Source organism: Manduca sexta, unplaced genomic scaffold (genome assembly GCF_014839805.1).
Source record: "Manduca sexta isolate Smith_Timp_Sample1 unplaced genomic scaffold, JHU_Msex_v1.0 HiC_scaffold_163, whole genome shotgun sequence".
NCBI lineage: Eukaryota > Metazoa > Arthropoda > Insecta > Lepidoptera > Sphingidae > Manduca > Manduca sexta.
The window spans coordinates 1-24,326 of NW_023592513.1; the positions used below are offsets into that span (position 1 = coordinate 1).

Below are 24,326 nucleotides of genomic sequence, written 5' to 3' on the forward strand. Positions count from 1 at the left end.
GACAATTGGGGAAGGTAGCCATATGACAACCAGAGCAGAAAAGACAAGTAGCTTGACTATCAGGGACAGAACAAGTGTTGCCTCTGTGTGGCTGGGCACAACGATAACACCTAGGCTGGGATCGGCACTGTGAAGCAACGTGGCCAAAACGACAGCATTGCCGACACTGAATAGTGGGGAGGAGGTAAAGCGATACCGGCAAGGAGGAATAAAACAAAAACTCTATCAGGGAGAGAATGGCCTCTGAAAGTTAAAACTACTGTAGTAGAAGGGACCCACTCGGTGACGCCATTTTTAATAACTTTCTTATTAAGGCGACGGGCTTTAATAACTTTACCACAGTGGTCAGGGTAATGCAACCCCGAAATAAACTCGTCCATAGACCAGTCCGTGGGAATGTTTTTGACTATGCCCATACGTGAAATATGGTATTTTGGAATCGAGGCGGTTAATTTGTTAGCAGAGATTAACTGGGACTTAATTAAATTATTGGCCGATTCAGCAGAGTTGAACAGAACCGAAATCTTACCACGACCCACAGGTTTAATGCCCCTGAACAATATCAGGGACTTTTCCTTGAAACAACATTTTAGCCAACTTGAGAGGTTGTATGACGGAGTCTGCTTCATGTGAAATATGGACTAAGAAGGGCCTTTATCTAAATCAGAGTAAAAAAAATGTCATCGAAGTCGGGGCATGTATAACTATCTTGGATGGACAAAAGGGTGAGATGTTCTTTTGAAGTAATGTTAGAAATACCAGGATCTATATTAGGACGTTTAGAAGCTTTCTTAACAAGTGTATTAGAGGATAAGGAAGCAACAATGGCAGGGTTGACCCCACCTCCCCCATCAGGAGGCTCGTCTTCACAAACATCCATATTATAAAGGGGACAAACAACAAAAAAGTAACTATTAAATATTCAAAAGATGACTTACCAAATGAAGCGAACAAAAAACAAAAAAAAAAAGGAGGGTAGAAAATAGAAAGATAATATCTTTACCACGACCGACAAGAACACGTCAATAACCTTTGACAACCTCGGGTCGAAAAAAAACATATTTAGTCATTGGTTGGAGATGTTCACGACTTGTCAATGTCATTCGATACAAATTTCAGAATGGGCGATCGGATATCTTTAAAAAAAACTGATATCCATTTAAGCTTCATACATGTTGCAATTATAGTAAATAGTAATTAACACCGTCACGTCCGTCACCATATCTCTAGACATTTAGCAGCGTGTCAAGTGGAAAATTTTATTATAGATCCAGCCTATGATATCATTGCAGCAGTGGTTCTTTGGGTTGAAGCTTGGCAAGACGGTTACATCTATTGTTTTAAATTTATTTTACCAAGTATAACCGCAACTTACTCTACAAACTGTCCAACCAAACGTAAACAGCGCCTAACCAAAGAGAAAAGAGCTATGGATTTACTTATTTATTTATTTTCTAAAAGTTTTAGCCATACGATCTTACCTAACAGATCTCACCTCAATGCGCTTTATAATATATGTGTTGCATTTTCTATGTATATTGAAAATTACAGAATTTCCATTTCGAGGTAATAACTAATAAGTACATGGCGCGTCCTTTCTAGATGATCAAAGCTGGTAAAACTATATTCATACACTTAAATACATAGTAAGGAAATAAACTGTCTAGAACTTAGATTTTATATGAATTATACATGATAATGAAATGTGCTAAGAACCCATTTTTCAATACGTATCCGAACGTTTTATCTTGGCGCTTCGTATTTACTTGAATCAAAATTTACGACACCAACATGGCGGATAAATCAGAAAGTAAGTTTTGTTTATAATTTCTTACTTGATTTGCCGTAATTTGTGTCTAAAAATATGTCGTCTGTCAATAATATAATGAATAATTCCTTAGCAGTAATTTTGAAATGATGAACTCACCTATAGTGCTTCACAATTTTGAATTTTAATTGGTTCGCAAGATTCAAAATTTGAAAAAATTTAAATTTGCCAGTGAAATGACACCTAGTATGTAGTCTATATTTTGAATTTTCTAAATCAAACTACTTTGCTGGAGTATTTTATCGTAAATATAAAAAAATATATATATCCTGAAACATTGTTGTAAGCATTATATAAAGTGATCTTTGTGTTTTCAGGAGAGAATGATGGTGAAAACAGTCCGCCAAGGACTCAATATAAAATTAAAGATGAGCCAATGGATATGGATTTTCATGATGAAGAAGAGGAACCACCAGCTTTTGGGCCTGCCGCTCTTGTTGCATAGAGTCGGCACCAAATTGCCGCCAAAGCCAACGCCTAGTGAACCCGTGCAAAAATTGAATGCTAGAGGTATGCCTGCTCGTATCCGAAAGAAAAATAGATTTATTTTTGTGGATGAATTTGTGAATACTTCACCTCCAAGGCAATCACCAAAGCGAACTCCAAAGATCCTATCTAAAACACCCAGCAAAACCATCTAGTGCGAAGAAACAGAAATCACCCACAAAGTTCAGAGAAATTCTGACAAATTTGATGATAAACCTGATACATTAGTTAATCAGTCACCTGATGCTAAATCTGGTCATAGAATAGGCATGAGATTGCGCAATTTATTGAAATTACCCAAAGCACATAAATGGGTATGTTTTGAATATTTTTATAGCAACATTGACAAAGCATTGTTTGATGGAGAAAATGATTTTATGATTTGCCTTAAGGAATCATTCCCCCAATTGTCTAGTCGAAAATTAAGTCAATCACAATGGACGAAATTCCGGAGGGTGATGGGCAAACGCCGGTGGTGCTCTCAAGCTTTTTTGCTGAAGAATGCAGGGAATTAGAAAGGAAGAGAAAAATGATAAGATATGTACAACAACGAAAATCTGCAGATTTATGCGAAAGACTTGCCAAATGAAATCCCAATGCAGTTAGTAGTTGGGACAAAAGTTACAGCCAGATTACGAAACCACAAGATGGCTTGTTTACTGGTTGTATAGATGCTGTTGACACATCTAACAATACCTACAGAATAACATTTGAAAGGCCTAAATTAGGAACACATTCAGTTCCCGATTATGAAGTTTTATCCAATGAACCACCTGATACTATAAGCTTAGCAAGTATATCACGCAAGTTCAGACCTCGATATGTTATGCAAGAAATTCTAAATCTCTATGAAACTCCAAATTCACTCTCAAGGAGACCCCTTAATAGGATGCTCAGACATTGCCAAACATATGGAATCAACAATTGGGAGTTATCCATTTCCATTTTAGAACTTATTGTTAAATTAAGAAAATATTGAATGCAAAAACGGGTAAAATAAATAAGTTGAATGAATATAATTGTGAAGCAGAAAAAGAAATCTTTTGGTCAAAGAATGCCTGAAGATTTTGAAAGAAAATATGCAGCAGTTGTCATTGATTTAGAAAGAATTAATATGGATTTGCAAAGTTATATCAATGATATACAACAATATTGTCAACAGATAGCACTAGGGTTCTTTGTTTAGCTGCAATGTTGGCCCCATCACATCTAAGAGAGAAATGCCGAGAAGAAGCTTCAATGCTGGTAGAGAAAAATAATAATAATTCAGTTAAAGATTCTTCATTGATAGATCTCATTACAGACCTTACTGCTCTTATGCTTCAAGTGAAAAGTTTGGCAGATTCTGATCAAAATGCTTATGAGTTAAGTGTTCTGCAAGGGACGATGGATCAGATTAAAATGAAGCTAAAACCTCAATATCAAAAATTATTTCAGAATAATGTTGAGATTCATATGCATAGAATCCAAATGGGCTTAGGTCAAATGTCAACAAATTACAGCAACAGTACTTGAAGTAAAATATATAATTATTCGCACTAGCTTATAAGTTGCATAAAGAATTTATTAATGCAATAAAATATAAATTATTGTTCTATGATATAAAATATAATATAGATGTGTTTATAATTTTCAAAATTTAATGTATTGAGATAAACATATAATTAATTATCTTAACATTTATGTAACTTTTAATAAATTCATTTATGAATCAAAACTCAAATTGTTAGATATGCACTATGCATAGTGCTTATATGGGAGTGCTATCTGTCCTGTAGGTAATATTGTAACTAATAAGAATAGAAAATAAATCATTTTTATGAAAGCACTATCTTTCGCTCACTGGCCTACCCATGAAAACCTAAATATATTGTTGCTGTTGATAACTGCAAAACATATTTTGTGTTCTTAATCTATACTTATAATAAATCTGTAGAGAGGTCAATTCTGTACATGAAATATATTTCCAAAATAACTATCAGGGGGTGATTAGGGATCGATACTGATGCCAAAAATGCAATTAGTAAAATTTTTGTCTGTCTGTCTGTCTGTATAACCGTTATAGAACTCGACGGATTTTAACGAAACTTGGTACAATTATTTTTCATACTCCTGAGCTGGTTATAGTATACTTTTCATCACGCTACAATTAATAGGAGCAGAGCAGTGAAGGGAAATGTTGGGAAAACGGGAGAAGTTACTCCATTTTACAACCTTCCGTCGCGTGTGCAACCTAAATGGTTAAAACTACACAGAAACCATGTATGACGGAAATGTTCTCCTTAAAATTATATAAAAAATATCCCACGACAGCATATGTCTATCTTTTATGGTTGACTCACAATAACACGTGTAACTTCCGATAGCTTAGCAGTTCGAAGCTTTCTCATTATATTTGTCTACTCTTACGTTTATAACAGTCTCAGTCATCCCTAATTAACATTATTAAATATTCTATAAAAAAGAATCATAGAAATCGGTATAGAAACACCAAAGTTATACATGAAATACGCTAATAATAAGCCATCACGCGTGAATACTGAATCATGCTATATGCTTCCTTCGATTTCACTAGGATCCCATCATCAGACCCTGACCGGACAATCGGACCACCTGCATACCACCATACATTAAAAAACACCCCGACAAATTGAGCACCTCCTCCATTTTTGAAGTCCGAAATCCACGCGGGCGAAGCTGCGGGCGGAAGCTAGTACAAAATATATTTTAGTTCTTTTTTATACCACGAAATGAGTTCATATAAGAATTCTTGTTTTTCTTCTATTTTTATTGATATTCATTGGGGTTCATGATATCCCTGACAATTTACTACTGTATAGGAGTTCAGTATCTTCTATTTCATATTTTTACCAATTTACTGAATGAACATGTCATATCCACTCTCAGGAACCGTGATGTCTCCATGCTACTCTTTAGTACAATGGGTTGAGCGGTTTAGTTCTTCCTCTATTTTACTCCCCTTTTTAATACTTAGGTTGAAGTTAAGAGTAAATTAGGAAAAAAAATCCTAAATTAGTATTATTGTTTTGATGAACATGCCGGTCGTAAAAAATAAGTGGAATCCATTTCGTCCATGCATAAATATTTTTAAATTTTAACCAAAATATTTATTTTCGCGGTGATCAAAATGACTTACTAAGGAAAATGTTAGAACTCCTATAGGACTTGATTTGGATACAACCAAATACTGTACCTAATCAACTATTGGTGCATTTAGATAGTAAGATAGCTACCCAAAAAAATGTCGTTACTGGTAGAGATGGGGGATAAATGAAAGAAACCGTTAATCTCTAGTAAAGAATGAAATAAAACACATTTCACCATCATTGATATAATATTCACTGGAATTACATATTGAAAATTTTATTTACGGATTTTTAAAACCAGAATCATGGAATCAATCGTAAATTGTGTTTAAGACTTATATTTATTGATTGTTTCTAGTAATTCATCAGCTTCTTCAGATGTCTTCACTCTTACCAACACTGGTGTTGGGGGTGGCTTTGCCTCTGGAGTTGGAATGCACACTAACATTACATTATTTTTACCCATTCTTTGTGTTGGTATAGCTGACGAAAGTCTCAAATTGAGCAAAACATTGCCCAAGGTTGTATTGGCACGAACAAGCAACTGATGTTTGTCAGTATTGTCAATTTTTTTAATGTAAAGTGTACCTACTCCTTTATCTACAAAGTTAGCATCTTTTTTAACAAAAATCTTGCAGCGTTTATCAAATACACTATTTTCTTCAGCAATAGGAGTGAATTCAACTTTTGGTGGGGTATCTTCTTCTTCTTGAGCATCATCATTAGATTTAGTGTTTTCAGCTTTTGGGTAATGTTTGAACTAAAGCTAAATGGTTTTCCAGTTCCAAATTGAAATGAAGCCGTACCATTGGTGTTAATAGTTTTACTAGGTGATAGTGAAAATGGCGAAGCAGTGGTTGTTGTGGCTGAAGAAGTTGATGTTATACCAAAGGTAAAACCTGTACTCGCAGTGGTAGTTACACTAGTAGAAGAATTATTTCCTAAAGTGTAACCTGCAGTTCCAGTACTAACATTGGAAATTTTATTTCCAAATGTGAACCCTGCACTTGCAGTAGTTATAGGCTTAGCAGCACTACTACTTCCAAATGTGAATCCAGCACTTGTTGTAGAAGTAACACTTGAAGATGAGTTAATTCCAAAAGAAAATCCTGATGGCTTTTCTGCAAATGTGGAGGTATTATTTTGATTTCCAAAATGGATGGCTTTGCAGTTGGTGAGTCTGTTTTAGACGCAAGCATACCAGATGAAATATTATTACTGCTTTGAGGCAATTTGTTATTTTGCAATGTTGGTGCCACACTTTGGGATTTTTCATTTTTGACTGACACTTCACTTGATTCTTCTTTGTCCTTTCCCTCATACTCATCTTGCATCTCTTTTAAATATTTCTCATAGTCTTTAAATATTGGTGTCAATATACACAGAGGTGTTTCCTCTACATGTTTTTTAATCCAGTCTAATACTGATTCATTTAAACCTTTCAGTTTAGTGTAGTATGTAATTTTCTTTTCATTACTCTTGTCATCAGATTTTTTTTCTGCATTGTTTATGTTTGTTGCAGAATTTGTATTTAATACTGCAGCTGAACTTGTAGGCTGTGTTTTAAATAAAGTATTATTAGTTGAAGCAAATAGTGATTTCCCTGGAATAGTTGCGGTGCCACTAGTTGATGATATGCCAAATATATTGGATGTTACTGGTGAAGTGGCGGCTACCTTTGAAAGTTGGGAATTATCTGCATTAGCATCTCCTGAACTCGTAGCAGGTTGTATTTTAAATGGTGAGTCTTTAACTGTTGAATCTGCTTTTATAGCTGTGAAAACTGAAGATGATGTTATAGGTGAAGTACTAAACAAGTTGCCTGTAGTTTGTGTATTTGAAGAACCTGACAAACTCTTCACAGGTGAAGAAGTGGTGCCAAAAATACCAGGTTTACTCGAAAACAGATTGCTTGATACAGGTGTATCACTTTTAGTTGTTTTATCATTGTTAGCATTCTTGTTGCCGTTAGTTAAATTTGCCAGGAAATCAAATGATGAAGGTTGAGTTTTATTGAAGCCACCAAAGCCACTGAAGACGCCTTTTAGTCTGAAACAATTAATGTATTGTAATTATTAAAACTACAAAAGTCTATTAAACATTGTTTGAGTGCCTGATTCAGGCTTGGAAACTAAAAAGTTTCCGGCACTTGAAACATACAACTTGTTCAACCAAAAAGATGCTGAAAATTTTTTTTTTACTAGTGACTGGCTTACTTTGTTTAATTAAATAAAATGGAATTAATGAAATAGAGCGAATAGAGATGATAAAAGACATTCATTACCATATTATTTTATGATCCTACCCCAAAGATCATTTGAGCAAATCATTTAACTTAATTCTTAACATATGAAAAATTATTACCCAGAACCAGCAGGAATGCATGAAAAGAATTATGGTGGAGGAAGCGAAAGAGGTATGCCAGAATCGTGCAAAGTGGCAATTTATAGCCGCTGCCTACCCCTACGGGATAGCGTGATACTATCTATGTATGTATACATGAAAAATTATTGATTGAATAACATTAAATTCCGTTTATCAATAATTTATAATCTATTAAAGTTATAGTATTTCTTATCCATAAGAAACCATTGTTATAGCTGTTCACACATTCACTAGATTTAAAATTGACTTACTTCATCACCAGAAGCCTGTGTTCGCCTTTTTGCTGTCCTTATCACGCGCTTTTCTAGCGCTTCCTTAGACGCAGTCTTAAATGTACCGACTTCGTCCTGTTCCTCGGGGTCTTCCTGATCCCAATTTTCGTGATTTAATTCTGTCGTTGCTTGTCGCTTTACAGACATTGTTAGTAGGTTATATTTTCATCCACAATATTTTACTATTCACGCGTCCAAGACACAATACTATTTCAGCTGGTCATCTCGTCCTATCCTAGATTTTAGGAAAGTAAATTTTATGTTAACACGTTTCTGAAATGTTTAGAGAAAATAACTAATGTATCCACCTATTCGTAGTGCCCAGAAAACACGAAAATCACCAATCATTAAATTTATGTGACTTCAGAACCATAACAAACAATAAAATCTTAAGGCAGAGAGGAGGTAAAATCTTACAAATATCAAAATTATGAATTACGAATTACAATCGACAGCACACCGCAATCCGCACGAAGTGTGAAGACGTCTTCAAATGTCTTTAAACTTCTGCTTACTTCAGATATCAGAACACAAATTGCGTTCAGAGTGTCTATAACATACTCTATGGTTCAGAGGTCTGCTTCAGAGATTATGTCCTATTTCAGATACTCCGGAATTGTAATTTATTGGTAAGTTATTCAACACTTCCATTAGGCTCGCAATAAACTGTGACCTGAAGCAATTCGTAAATCAATGGCTGGCTCTGCCCGTCTCATTACCTGCCATCTTCGCAATTCATTACATATAACTCTAAGATCAGAATTTGGAACAATCTACAAAAACAAAAAATCGTTATTGACTAAAATATACAGAATTATTGTAAGAGACTGTAAACTTAATATTATGAACTGACTTAATGCGAGAAGAGCCATGAGCAAAAGCTAGTAACTATCTAAATATTGGCTATGAGATGTGACATAATTATTTATAATTGTAGCTTTTACGTAAAAGCGTTTTTCCGGAATAAAAGTCGCGTAATATATTTTCCCAGAATAAAAAGTCCTTCATAATGTCTTAAACTATTACTAAATTTTATCGACATCCATTTAAAGTTTAAGAATTATTCGCGTTTAGACAGCCAAACAGATTATTTGATATTGATTTATTATTATTTTTTAAAATATCATAATAAAGCTTTTTTACGCTTCTAATAAATCTTTATCTTTATTAGTTAGCTCCTTTTTTGCACGATACATTTAAAATAAATTTAGTACCCATTCTCGATGGATGTACCGACTGACGACAGTTTAGGGTAAGTTGCAAGACTTTTTGAGAAAAAACTTAGAATTGTAATCTAAGAACAGTGAGCATCTCTAGTTCAATTTATGAAGCAATGTATAAGTTCTTTATTCCGATAGACTAGTGTAAACACCTCCTAATAAAAATACCTATTCATTGAATTTTTTTACAAGTGTAGTACTGTACTGAAATTGGATAAGTTGTTGAAGATATTAAAAAAAATATTAATAAGGAAAATGAAAGTGGTGTTATTGAGTGTAAATCATATTTTTTGTACTATTATATAATTATATTCAATGAACTCAACTTTTGGGAAGTAATAAGACAAATTATTATGCGCTTCCTTTTTACTGTTTGCAAAACTGGAGTTATTTCATATTGAACATATCGTTTTTGAAATTTTTAATCAGGAGCATATGAGATAAAACTACGTATTTATTTATAAGTAAAGTTTCGTGTAACCTTGTAGTAATGATGGAAGTATCTAATGAAATAAAAGAAGATATTCGTAAAACTCAATCGGACTTGAAAAACGCGATACGAGTTCATCAGGTTGGTTCATCGTCTTGTTCTATTTTAATAATGAGTGTAAATATTGTTTGTAATTGTTTATTTCATTGTTATGTTTACAGATTTGGGTTGCGCGATTACAAGAAGACGAGAATGTGAGGGTTTTATTAATTTTAAACATTTTTTTTTATCAAAAGTGGGTTTTATAGTGTTTTGCTTTTTTCAGAATATTCATCTAAAGTCAAAAGTTAAAGAAGCTGAAAAAGAAATTATTGCCATAGGCAAACTCAGGTAAGTTGTATTTGAAATAAATATTCTAATGAAATAGATATGAATCACTGAACAATAAATATCCAAATAAATGTGTCTGTAAAAAAGGGTGAAATATTTGGAAAATTATTTATATTATATTCGTAAATAGATTAACTAATTTATGTCATATATTACTATAATATAAGCCTTTCCATAGTAAAGGTCCCATAGAAAATATTTATTTCTGAACTAGTTAAATTAACCAGTATATAAGTGCTAATTAAAGTCCAATTTTTTTATTTTGTTCCAGGTAATTATATTTTAAATAAAATATTATAGGTTTTAACTTATCTTAAACTTTAAGCATTGAATTAATTTAAAAACTTTGTAAAGTATAGCCAGTGTATATTTCATCTTTAAAGTTGAGTTATTTTATGTGTAAACAGTAATTTCTTTTTACATCCAACTCATTTTGAAGATGGTGATATATTTGCTTAAATAAAATGGTCCTATATTATAGTTATTAGAAATATATTGAACTCTATAAACAATCAATAGATATATGATACAAAACAGTGAATTATATAACTATTATTTTCAGAAATTAGTAGTAGAAAGATTGCGAAGAGAGTTGGAACTCTATCAACAAAGCTTTAAGGCTAGAAACAAACAAGTTAACATTGAAAACGATAATCGATATGTAGCCCAGCAGTTAAGAGACCATCAAATACAATTCCGTAGCAGAAACAGAACAGTTTCCCTCCTCAAACCGTCAGTGCTCAATGAAATACATATTAAACGGAAAACAACAAAGATGAAATAAAAGAAAATATATCTGATTCAGAAAACGAGATCAAGTCTTCCAATGAGAAAGAGAATTCAAATAATAGTGAAAGTGATGAGAAAGAAAAGTTTTCAAGTAATTTTACCCAGTTGCCAAATACTGTACATGATAGTAGAAGTAATTTTGCGAATGCACTTAATAAGGTTAAGGAGTCCTTTATGTAAGTATTTATTATAAATAAAATAAATTAGGAAATTATTATTATAATATACAATTATTAAATATTTTTGTGCAACTGTTTTATTATTAAGTTAAAATTATATAAGTATGGACTAAGATGATTCAAATTATATGTCCTAATAATGTAATTGCAGTCAACAGTTTCTATTTAAACACCATACTAATTGATAGCAATCTTATTGCTTTATATTTCATAAAAGCATATTTTCCTTGTTTAATGCCATTTTAATATATTATATGAAAATAACATTACTACATTTTTATGAAGTAATTTATCATGTAGAAATAACTTCATTACCTATTTAAAACAATGATATTTGTATTTAACAGTGATAACAAGAATGAACATAATGGCGAATGGCAAGAGCACAGGTCTGATTCTGATTCGTCAAGGTGTGCGGAGCTGTCACCGACGCCTTCGCCCCCGCCGCTACCCGCCGGGGAACCGTATCACAGGAGACATTTTTGAGGTGGATATGCATGTTATTAGAATATTTTTGTGAAGTAATTGTATGATTATTAGCTGAGAGTATCCCTTGTATGTAATGTTCTGACGATGGTCCTCTATTAGAGAGGTAAGGCCTGTGTGTCTGACAGGGTAGGATCAAACTACAAAGTATGCAACTCATGCTAACAAGCAATGCTAGTGTAATGTGGTGATTTTTAATTCAACAATTTAATTTATATTAAATTGTAGCTCACTGAAATAAGCTGAACTAAGAATCTAATAATAACATGTATATTAGTTATAGCATCATTTTAATGTAAACTGTAATTGATGTTCTACTTTAGTTTTAATAAAAAATAAAATAAATTTAATATTGCTACTATTTTAGGGCTTAACATCAGATTAACTAGTTGGCGAATTTGTTAGTTGTATAATCAAATTATACAATTGTTATAACACTCAATGTACTGAAATTTCAAGCTGATATTGAATTCAAAATTGTACTATTTCAGGCTTATAGGTTTAGTGACACCATTACAAAAAGAATTATTGAGAAGAAAAGAAGTGAGCGCCGCAAAGGTCCACAACTAGTACAAACAGAAATGATTTCTTATATGGAAATTTTGATATGTTACCTGTAAGTTCATTGTAATGCATTTCATGGTAGCAACTGATAGTCAACTATAAAAAGTTGAATTAATCAATTTACTGCTCATAAAAATTGTAATATGAATTCCTTATTTTTTTTATTTTATTTTAAATGTGGATAAATTTTTGCGTTACAGAAACGTAAGAAATATAATCAGTTTCCGTACCTTCAAACACACAACGATCCGCCGCAAACCCGTTCCGCTAAATTAAGAAAACAGCAAGTGAGTAATAGATCATATTATCACTGTAATTATTGTATATCTATACTATATTCGGCAAATGTAACTTTATTTTTACACGTCTTAATGCAAATACAACATTAATAGAAATACACTTACGCACTTGTAATATTCCCACTAAATTGCAAAATAAAAAAAATCATAAGGGTAAAATCGGGTTTTATGGTGAAAATATTCTTTATTAATGGACGATTTTTGGCACAATGTTTGCAGAATTAAATACACTTATGAGGTTTCATTTATTAACTCGATGTCAAAACGACCTTGCATACTTTGAATAACTCTTAAATTACAAAAATAATTACATTTTATTAATTTGTTACCTGAGTAACAAATGAATAAATATGGTGTAGCATATATCATTATGTAAAAATATTTAACAACTCATACATTTCAGAGCCAAAATAAATCGTCGCGCGAGGGGTCACCTTCGGGGTCGTCGACAGAGAATAAAAGTAAGTCACTTTTTAATTATGTTATATACACAGCTGGTGGTATTGATGCCATATAAACAATTCAAGTTTGTCAGACTTAACTCAAACTAGGGCTGCGATTTTTTGTTGCATGTTGAAGTAGCAACATGGTAATTATTGGTAAGAGTTTATTATGCCAATGCTGCACTTGAACTTATATTACAAATCTCGTGATTGTGTTCTAGAGGCTTTGTTCTAACTATGAACAACTTATTTTTTGCATTAGAAATATATTAAATTGGTTGGCAACGTAGGTTCTATATAATAATATAAATTGTTTTATCGCGGTTTTAATATTTCATGGTCACGGGGGGGGACAGTCACCCTCGTGACCATGAAGGCTGCAAAGTCTTCGAAACGTCGGAAGAAAACTAAAATATTAAAACCGCGATAAAATCCGAAAAATACTTTAATTTTAAAGTTTAACATTCGCGTAAATATAAGAAATCATTATAAATTGATATCAGTACATAGTTAAGAATATATTTATAAGTGTATACTTCAGCAGCGTGGAGTAACAACAAGCCGGCGTGGGTCGCGTCATTGCCGCCCAGCCTGTCGGTGGAGCCGGTGTACTCGCCAGCGAAGAAAGTTTGTCACGGGTGCGGGAGAAATGGTCAGTATCATACACATAACAACTATTTATTCTACATATTAAAATTTGTAATTGAATACAAAATTGAAGGGTTTTACTAATAGCGTAGCATCACTTCCCCGCGCGCGCGCGCACGGTGCGGTGACGTACTTACGCACTGATTATTAAAATTGTGCAAATTGCGTTTAGGGTTTGATTATCGGCTCGTGGGCTGTTTCTGGTTGTGTGGTGTTGTTCTGTGTACTACGGTCCGTAAGTTTTTGAGTGTTTTATTTCGGATTTTTGAAATAATTATCAAATTGTTTCATCGGTAAGTGCTTTAATTTTTATTTTTATTGTGAGGGTACTTGGCCGGTTGCCGTAAAGGTAATTAGTATTTCTATTCCGTGTATTTGCCATTTAACTTAGTACTTTTAATAGCGTTTAATTCAATTTAACATGCCAAATAATAACGACGACCCGCCTGATCGGGGTCCAAACCCTTTTCGTAAAAGCGGAATAATATCGAGGTCGCCTTCTTCCGCAAAACCCAAGCGACTTTTAGTGAAAATTGCCGTCAATCAATGCTTCACCGGAAATAAATCGATCCGCATCTCAAAATACGGTTTCGCCTAGGTCCGACGATAACATTGAAAAGAGGATAATTATTGCGATTTGGTTTCTGAGGCCGCAAATTATTTGTCCAAAATAAATGAACTCGTGAATGATCAGGGTTCGCGTATGAACGTCGCGAATAAGTCTGCGATAATGGACTTTACTCAGCGCATCACAGCAATCGTTTCGGTGTTGGCCCCAAAGTCATCGTGCAACGAAACCGTTAGCCAATGCGCAACGGAGCTAGAAGGTATCAAGAATTGTCCCCGTCCTACTCCACCCAAAGCGGACGGCAAAATGACCTACGCGAGTTCCGTTAAGCTCCGTCTGCCAAAACAAGCCCCGGCAATGGAGCCTCGCGCGCCTCCCGTGCGTAGTGGCTTACCCGACTAGCGAGCGGACAGCTGATCTCACGTCATCGTCTGCCACGAAAACAGGCGCTGTTTAATGCAATTAAACCTAGCGACGACGGGTTTCAAATCGTAGGCGTTAAAAACCGCGAAAGCTGGCGTTGTACTTCGCGTTGCCAACGAACGTCAGATTCACAAACTCCAGTCGGTGGATGCATTAAAATCAGCTGGTTTACGTTTAGAGAAACCAAAAGGTCGACGTCCGCGAATTTTAATTAAAGATGTCCCATCCTCAATGGAAGACAAACCGTTTTTAACAGCTTTGTATCGGCAAAATATTAAGGATGAAATGCCAATTAAGGAGGACGATTTCATTAAATCCGTAAAATCGTTCGGCGACGTAGTTTGGAACACGGACGTAAATGGATAGGCGTGGAAATTGATTCGGAAGTAAGAAAACATCTAGTTGCGACCAAAGACAAACTTTTTATAGATTGGGCAACTTGCAGGTTTATTGATGACGTCGAGATAGTCCGCTGCCTCAATTGCCAACAATATGGGCATGTGCATAAGTTCTGCACCATTAAAACACCAACTTGTGCCGTTTGTGCCGAGGCACATGAAACCAAGGCTTGTCCACATAAGGACAATCGTGATTTTAAGCCCGTATGCGCAACTTGCAAACGTTTTAAGAAACCACACGACCATCGCTGTGGGTCTCAGGAATGTCCATCATACAAACATAAATTAGAAACCCTCATTTTGTCAACTAATTATTAAATAAATTTAATATGGATAACTTTATTATCGGACAATTAAATCTCACAACGATAGGGTGGCGACGTCGGAATTAGATACGTTAGTTCGGGATTATAAACTCGACGTTGTACTTGTACAGGAACAATATCAACACGCTCGATTGCGTAGCAGAGTCGTACAGCTTGATAGCAGCTCACGAGCTGGCATTTATGTAGCGAACTCTAATTTCACTGTAACTTCAGTGCGTAATCTCATGACGTCACACTGTGCAGTCGCGGAGGTTTCAAATCCGAGCTGTAAGGTTTTCATAGTGAGCTGTTACTTTCAATACTCGGACCCGGTAGGACCACATATACACCATCTCCGCCAGGTTTTACGATCACTTGCAGGTCGTAAAAGTAATTATAGGCGCTGACGTTAATGCGTCATCTACTCTTTGGTATGGCAAATATCGATCCACCGATACCGATCGGCGTTGCGCCGTCGAAGATTTCATCGCAGAGATGAATCTTGGTATTCACAATACTCCTCGATGCACCACCAACTTACTGTAGCCCTACGGGCGAGTCTTCTATTGACGTCACACTTTCTAGTGGGAGACGTTCGACTTGATAGGTGGCGTGTCCTGCCGGATGCGTCATGTAGTGACCATCGCCTGATTGTGTACGAATTCTTGCCTAGATTGACACAAGGCTTTATTCCTTGTCTATTGTTTTTCCTGCTTCTATATTGAAAACACCAGAAATATCTATTTGCACACTGCATATGATCTATTGACCTCATACGAACATAAAGACGATCCGCAGAGCCGTTCCTCGCGTTGCTATGTGGAAATAAGATTAATTTCTCATCTCGGCAATATATGAACGTTGGGCCGTTACATACAAACAAACGTTATGCACAATTTATGTTCTGCCAGCGAGTAATAAAACGAGACGCGGCGACTGACCAGCGCGAGCTTATTTATGAAGCGAGCATTACGGATGTTTACTGCCAGCTAGAATTGTTTATGTCGTTATTTTAAAAGAACATCTAGACGACTTCTAAATAAGACAAATATTTTGTCTCAAACGGGATTTTAACCTCCTTGCTTCTTTAATTAATTGCTCACCAGCTGACCAACAGATGCTGTTCGCCGTAGGTTATTGTATGTTGAAAGCGGCCTGTTACCTCAGATCCATTTGTTCCGACACGGCTTAGAGCAATACTATCTCACAATATGCTCCGAGTGTTTCGCAACACTTCCTCCTATAGGTTATACAACTTGGTATACTGACCTAAACGTGATATTCTATAGAATTGAATAAACGATATTTCAACGCACATATGTTATTATAGTTGAGATACGTGCCTATATTGACGGTATTTTTGAAAGAAAAATAAAATAGTTAGAATATCAAGGACTCAAAGAAACAAAAACTAGCTAAGTAGTTTTAAATTTATTAAAAGTCTATTGTAAATTTCGTGATAAATTTTCCTTAAAAAAACTGTGTACTTATTAATAATGTATTTATATGTAGTCCCTTTATATGACGATAAATCGGTGAAATACGTGATGGTATAGAATAAAAGGTCTTATTTAATAGAAAATAATGAACATATTCGCGAATGTGTATCGCAAGTCAGTCGCCGCTTACATGATTAATGCGTCGACGGACAAAGCTGGACGAAAATATTTTGGTGTACCGTGATCTGCGCAGGTAAAGGTGTTCGGGCCTTTGTACGTGCGGCCTGAGTAATCTTTAATTCTAAGTTTTTAAGGATGATTTTCGAGTAGTCTGATAACTTTTATCAGGCGAATAAGTGTAATTTTGACTTTGATATAGTCTTCTATCACTTGGGCTCATACTATTAGGGTCGGTACAATATACTTCTTCAAGCATGTTTCAGAAAGGATTTGGCTTTGTTTGTACGACCGGCCGATTACGTACTGTCAACCCTAACAGATTCTACGTAGTAAACATGCGAAACTACAGTCTAAATGTCCTTACCATTGGAAAATCTGCCCTAAATCGACCGAGTACTCTCGCATATTTTCATGATATGTTAAGAAGATAACAATTACTAAGTTATACCTATGCGAATGCGCTTCGCGGTTTTGAACAAGAACCATATAATATTATTTATTTTCGTTAAGCGTCATGATGTTTCCAACTGGATATCAATTATTAATAAATTCCTTTAAAGGTTACTTAGAGGTTTGTTACTTTTATAAAATATACAGTCCTCTTAAGGACATTTGATTTTAATATAAATATTTTAACCCATTACGGATTTTCTTTATTACGTAATTAAATAAAAGTTATACCTATATATGTTAAAATTCCAAAAGATATTTGGATATCACCGGAATTCAAAATCGCGTTATCATGCCTTCGCCTGATATAGAGGTCTGACTGCGGTTTGATTTAGTAATCCCTGCTCACCCTATTCATCCCCGTCATGAAGATACACATTAAGGTGCGTTGGGGTTAAATCGGACGCTTTTTCGACGTGTTAAACAGTCTTCTCGAATTTTTACAATTTTCTATAGGAGCTATAATAATGAATCATTAACTTAGCTATATGTTATTAAATATACTAAATGGTATATATTTTTTCAATCCCTATATATATAACAGTTAATGTTTTATAAGGCTTTAAAAAGTACCATACTTTTAGAAATGTGTGAGAAAGATAGGACCTTCACAGGTATAGTTCGGACTACTATCTAAAATCGTCTATGATACAGGTATTCTAAAACCATAAAAAGAGCATATTCTGATCTAGATATTCATTTATAAACATTCAAAAATTTTATAAATTTCGTAAGATATTTTTAGAAGCGAACTTCGTTTTCTTAATAGTTTTAGACATACAATCATACCCCACATGAGTGACACTGTAGATATTTTTAAAAATATTCGAAGAAATAGGACATACACGTGTAAATAAACAATAAATAAACCAAATCGACCATTCATCTGAGCTAAAAAAAAATACACAATTAGTGAGTTCAGACGTTTTCGTGTATAAATTTTGATAAAAACTTGCAATATTTTACAAGTGCTAGATCGAACGATTTTTATCCGTTCTTTAACGACAAATAATTGTATGTGTAAAGATCGGATCTCAGGGAATATAGGTGTTTCGACAAATTTGAATAAACAAGTCACAAGATTTATTTCCTTTATGATAGTATATACCTACAAAATTAATTGATAACAGTAAATACTCAATGAAAATTAGGCAAATTCTTGCATGGGGTTAATCCGGATCTGCCAGGGAACGACAAAACACCGATATTCTGTTTGTTAGCACCGTAAACATTATTTACTTGACGGATTCACTCATGTGAACTAGTGGAACGTAGGGTACAAGATGGGGTCGCAGGTAGTGTTGTCCGAAAACAAAAATTATAACACAATTACGAGTTATTTGATTTATACGATGTTATACCTCCTACGATCTTACCCCAACGCGCCTTACCCTCATTATCATAACTCGATTCAGTGGAGCTTTAAAAAAATGCGTCTTCCCTCCTTTTCTAACTTTCACGACTTTCGATTTTCCATCTCTCTCGCATGTTGTTTACGCTACGTGTAATTCTGCAGGTAACGATATCGTTTACGCTTCGATAATTTTGTCGTTAAATTCGTGTGGTTCTTTTTTTAAAGTGGATTTTTCCGGCTCGCTTGCTGGCGGTGGATTAGATTGTTTAGGGTCAGGTTTTTCTTCTTGAACACTAATGAGGCTATTGTCCCTGACCGAGGACTAAAGCTTCGCGCACACTTAGACTTCACACACCCTCAAAATTCCTATAGAGAACTTCTCAGGTATGCACGTTTCCTCACGATGTTTTACTTCACTGTTAAAGAAAACGATAATTCACAAAGAATACACACATCATTTTATAAAAGTCAGAGGTGTGTGCCTTTACGATTTGAACTTGCGAATATTCGTCTCGGCAGTCCGTTCCACACTCTGTCCTTATCTCTCGTAATTTGTCCCAACGCGGGATCGTATCTCACTTCATAGTTTCATTGTTCGCAACACTAGTCTATTATGCCATGAAGGCTATCTGTATAACCTATACTATTATATTTTATTACTAGACACTAATTAGGAATTTCCTTTGTTTTTCCTCATAGATATTTTTCTTTAGTTTTTACTTTGTCTAACTATTTATCAGATAATAAGGATGTTTTCTCAGTATTATATTATTCTACGCAGGATTTTTCCCAGTAATATTTCCAAGTAAGGTTTGAGGATATTTAAAAGCATTGCTGGTAAATCTAATTAGATGTTACGTAATACGTTGTTATTTCTGAACTAACCCATTATATTCAATCAGTAATATTTAAATGCCTAAAAATATTGAAGTCACCAAGTTTTTGTAATTTGCAGCACTAACGTCTGACAGTTTTGGTATAGCACTTACAATAAAAATATGAATTTTTATACAACTAGAAAATGCGCTGAGTAACTTGCTATTTTGTCAAACCATTTCGATATAAAACGATACATAATTCAAAGGCAATTAGGTACTTGCATTTGTCAGAGTCTATACAACAAACACACGTCAAGTAACATATTAACAAACACGTTAACTCACCGCACGATCACTCGTTGTAAAATAATCATTAAAACACAACTAAAAAAATATAAAGTTAATTTAAAAATGCTAATCGACAATCGTATTGCATGTCTACCGCGAAGCATTAAATGAAAGTTTGATATTAAAAAGTCGAAATCCAAACAAAAACTCGACGTTGGGCGCGAGCGGGGGCAACTTTTAATTGAATCCAGTTACCTTGCACGTCTACTGCGAACTTCTTTAATAATTACTGTCTGACGTATTTGTTACGGGCTGGAATGTGAACTGACAGCGATTAGATCGCCGGGGCAAATGTAAACTGTCAGTCGATAGATGTCGCTTTTATGCGGTTTGTGTTACTTTCTAATTTTTAATGGTTTTAGGCATTTTTTACGCGTTACACGATATGAATATGAAAAACATAATGTAATTATAATATCGTAGCCATCTCATAAAATAGATCTTATATAGTCAATATTACTTATTGTTAGTTTGTAACTTAAGTCGTCTATTTATTGTTATTGAAATTGCTTAAACACGGCACACCCGCCCAAAATGTTAATCCTACTTTATTCATTCTATGAGACAGGCAGTGCCTAGTGTAGAATGTTTTGCTAAATCTGACTGTGTAATTCTTTTGTTTTGGAAATAAATTATTTTTATTATTATATTTATATCTGTCACACGATCAACATCATTAGTTACTATGTTTGACTTAACATGACCTTTTTTATTAACAGGCTTTAAAAAAGTAGGATTTCGAATTCATGATCGATGTATTTTTAGTGTTTATTACATTTGAAAGGATATGCTTCCAGATTGGTCCCATAGAAATATTTTTAAAATCGTTTCAGTTTTTTATTTAATACGCTATTGTTCATGGCTTGCACCACAAAACCATAGACGTAGCTAGCACGATATCCCTGCAAGAGCGGCGATGTCTATTATAAGTCCTACCGCTCAATTAATTTCTATAATTACTAAATGGTTTACTGTTTGTTAATATTTTACAACAATATTGCAAACTTATTATTTTGTTCGTTCTATTTGTTTAGATTAACATTTTGATGAGAAATTGTTGGTGGTACCTGCCCTGATCGTATCCTTGCGTGAGAGAGCTTTGTCTAGCAAGAAATAATACAATATATGGATTGCGCAGTGCAGTTCCATACAACAGCCTATGATCCTTCCCGAGGCAATTCTTGCGCTAGATCTCTACACCGAATGCACGCCCATGCACGAGGGAACATTTGTCGCGGCCCTGGGTATTCAGTTTAGTGTACCTCATGGTTTCCAATTCACATTGAGGCCTATGAGGGATCGCGAACACTTCCTGGCCTCCCGTACTCCAATCCTAAGAGGTTTCCTTGTTCTCCCACACTTCCTTCCCAGCTAAAACCTACCAACTTTCCTCCAGGGCCCTGCAGTCGCTACGCCAGGGGATTACAGCATCCCAATAGCAGGTTTCCCCCGCTGTAAGTCGCGGGGTTTAATACCCCCTTAAAAAAAACAGGTCATGATCATTAAAATTAAACTACTTTTCGCATTTTATCGCGGTTTTTATATTTTAGTTTTCTCCCGACGTTTCGAAGACTTTTCAGCCTTTGTGGTCACGGGGAAATGAATCCGAAAAAAAGAATTTTAATTTTAATGTCTAAAATTCGCGTAAACATTATAGCCCATGATCATGCTTTTATCTCCAAAAGCGTAGGCAAAACACACTACCGCACCCTTCGCGTATTACATACATTTTATGACGTAAAGTGGGGACAATATCTTAAATAGTTCCATACAATTCGCTCTTAGTAAGTGCTGAGTCTTGCGGCGAGATGCCTCGACGTCTGACGAAATGATAACGTCGCGTGTCGAACCTGGAATAATAGAATGGAGAAAAGTGTTTTGGTACGAGAAAGTCTTTTACCCAAAACCCTACCAACTACGGATGGTAATTTATTTATTTAATAAAATACATCAACAGCATACATATCCTTAAAACTAAATAACATTGCGTGTTAACTATTGGCTAATAAGCATGCCACTTACAATACACAACATTCACAGAGTAAATATAATGTGACTAACAAACAGCAATACTTTAGATGAATAAAATTAATACTTTATTTATACAATATCTATTAAATCAAATACAATACAGTTAATACAGTGAATTTAATACCTGTGTAACCCCTAACGTTATCTTCAAATTAGTTTTAGACAAAGTTGATTAATAACTAAAGTGCTAGCAAACGTTATCCAAAGAAACATAAAAATCAATTCATATCCAATTACCATTGTGTTGTAGTTAAAATAAAAATAAATGTTGACTATTTAAGTCTAATGATCAGATAATGATTATGTAACCAAAGTAACCGACAAGCCCTTAGAGTTGCGAAACTCAAGTGGCAGTGGGCAGGACACATAGCTCGTAGAACTGATGGCAGTTGGGGCGGAAAAGTTCTGGATTGGCGACCACGAACCCGAAGACGGAGCGTAGGCAGGCCTCCCACGAGATGGACCGACGACCTGGTGAGGGTTGCCGGAGTCCGATAGATGAGGGTGGCCCAGAACCGGTCCCTATGGCGCTCAATAGGCGAGGACTATGTCCAGCAGTAGACGATTCCCGGCTGAAATAATGATGATGATGATTAATCAAATCGCTGTCGGCCCTTGCCCTCACCGTCTAAGGGTGGCACCATAACTCTTACTTTGAAGTTACAAACGCCCTCAAGCTAATCACGTAGCATTCAAACGCGCCGCGATTCTACTTTGAGTTATCGACCGTTCTGTTTTATGATAATAAGGCTCTGTTCCCTTCAGTGGTTCATTAGGTTTCTTCAGGCGGAATTACAGGCCGTTTGAGGCTTGTTTGTGAACTATGAATTGTTGGTTTATTTACTTATTTGTAAAGATTGCGTGTGACCGCGGCTTGTGAGGTGTTTACTATCTTATCTAAAGTAGTAATAAATATATACTCATGCTAACCGACCTTTGATTACCTATCCCGAACATTTTACCATATACGGTGTCATGTATGCAATACAACTACGCCATATATGCAGTAAGTTTGATACTGCTAGTAAAACTATGGAACACGACTTCCAAGAAAACTCTACTAATACAAATGTGTACAATGGTCACTGTTTAGTCGGTTTTGAAATTACCTATCCAATACATTCTCGGTTAAAATTTCCAGTAAACCTGAAAGATAAGAAAAGGGAGAACTATTAATCATTGTCTTTTAAAATCTTTATCAATGTGGAAATTTTAAATCTCTTTATTCCAACATAAATAAAGATTATTAGTACCTTGTAATAATGACTCAGCGATGTATCGAGACTTCCGCCCTGAGATTGTTGTATCAAACGATTTTCAACTTAAATAACACAATATTTGTTTTGTTTCAGGTCAGTACCTAGTGGTATATGAAATAACTGCAGCAACAGTACTTACTAGAATATTGGTAAGCTAATAAGTAAACAGAATTCGTAAAAATAAAATATTGTTAATAACATAAGTATAATATACCTAATAACTAAAAGCAAAAGGTTCCTAATTTAATAGCCAAGTACCATTTTTTTATAGTACTGGTCGACAAACTAACGTAAAGGTTATTTTTGATTCTTCTAGAATTATAGATGTCTTTATAAAAGGAAAGAATTGATAGGGTTTGGGTTTAGGTTTAGGTTTGGGTTAGGGTTTGGGGTTAGGGTTAGGGTTAGGGTTAGGGTTAGGGTAAGGGTTAGGGTTAGGGTTAGGTTAGGTTAGTATAGTAAAGTTGTGTTGTTTAAAAGAATCTGATCCACTATACGAAACGTAATAGCGAAGTACTTCATAATTTATATCAGTTTTCTGTAAGATATTGATACTATCTAGGCGAACCGGGTTATTCATTCTGTAAACAGGGTTAGCAGAGCAAAGATTTGTTTGGACCTCCGTAATTGTAACACACCATTCATATACACTTCATGTCGGTTTTCTATAGACATTAACACTACTCGGTCGACATAGTTCGTTGATGATGTAGACAAATATGTCCACAGGGTGTCACTACAGGTGAAAATAACCATATTTATGCTATTATTTCAAACGCAATAACTCCATTTCCGCGTATTGGTTATTACTACATAAGATGTATGCAATTTGCGCATCAACATAGCATTGTGTCGAATGCCCTTCGTCATATCATGTCGTAAATTTATTTATATCAAACTGGATAACATTGAAACAAATTAGTGTAATTTATATAATGCTGATAAAAGTAAAAGTTATATAGATAGTATAAAAATATTGATAAAACACACACACACATATATATTTTATCCCCGAAGGGGTGGGTAGAAGCGCAAGTGGTGCAACCACTTTTCATCGTATGTCTGCTGTCCTACGATATGATAGGTGACGAACCTAACGCCATATCGGGCATAAATTTCAAACTCCGGTCTAATACTGAATACAAAAACTCAATATTATCATCCGCCCGGATAGCGACAACCGTACACAAGGTGTTAAATCCCGCCATAGTGGCCAACGTAAGTTTG

At 34.8% G+C, this 24,326-nt stretch overlaps 1 protein-coding gene, 1 long non-coding RNA gene and 2 pseudogenes across 2 annotated transcripts; 3 read left to right on the plus strand and 1 right to left on the minus strand.

The window, feature by feature from the left end:
* Positions 1 to 1,528: 1,528 nt before the first annotated feature.
* LOC119188331 lies at positions 1,529 to 4,142 on the plus strand (annotated as a pseudogene).
* A 1,519-nt stretch (positions 4,143 to 5,661) lies between these two features.
* LOC115443950 (nuclear pore complex protein Nup50) lies at positions 5,662 to 8,584 on the minus strand. Its single transcript, XM_037445431.1, has 2 exons — positions 8,058 to 8,584; positions 5,662 to 7,470 (listed from the first exon to the last, which is right to left on the minus strand). The coding sequence occupies exons 1-2, from the start codon at positions 8,060 to 8,062 to the stop codon at positions 6,438 to 6,440; spliced, it is 1,038 nt and encodes a 345-aa protein (XP_037301328.1). The 5' UTR covers positions 8,063 to 8,584; the 3' UTR covers positions 5,662 to 6,437.
* Positions 8,585 to 9,420: 836 nt separating this feature from the next.
* Positions 9,421 to 10,067, plus strand: LOC119191543. Its single transcript, XR_005113484.1, has 3 exons — positions 9,421 to 9,869; positions 9,950 to 9,982; positions 10,054 to 10,067. It is a non-coding gene; the product is annotated as an uncharacterized LOC119191543 (long non-coding RNA).
* A 574-nt stretch (positions 10,068 to 10,641) lies between these two features.
* Positions 10,642 to 14,496, plus strand: LOC119191542 (annotated as a pseudogene).
* The last annotated feature ends 9,830 nt before the right edge of the window (positions 14,497 to 24,326 follow it).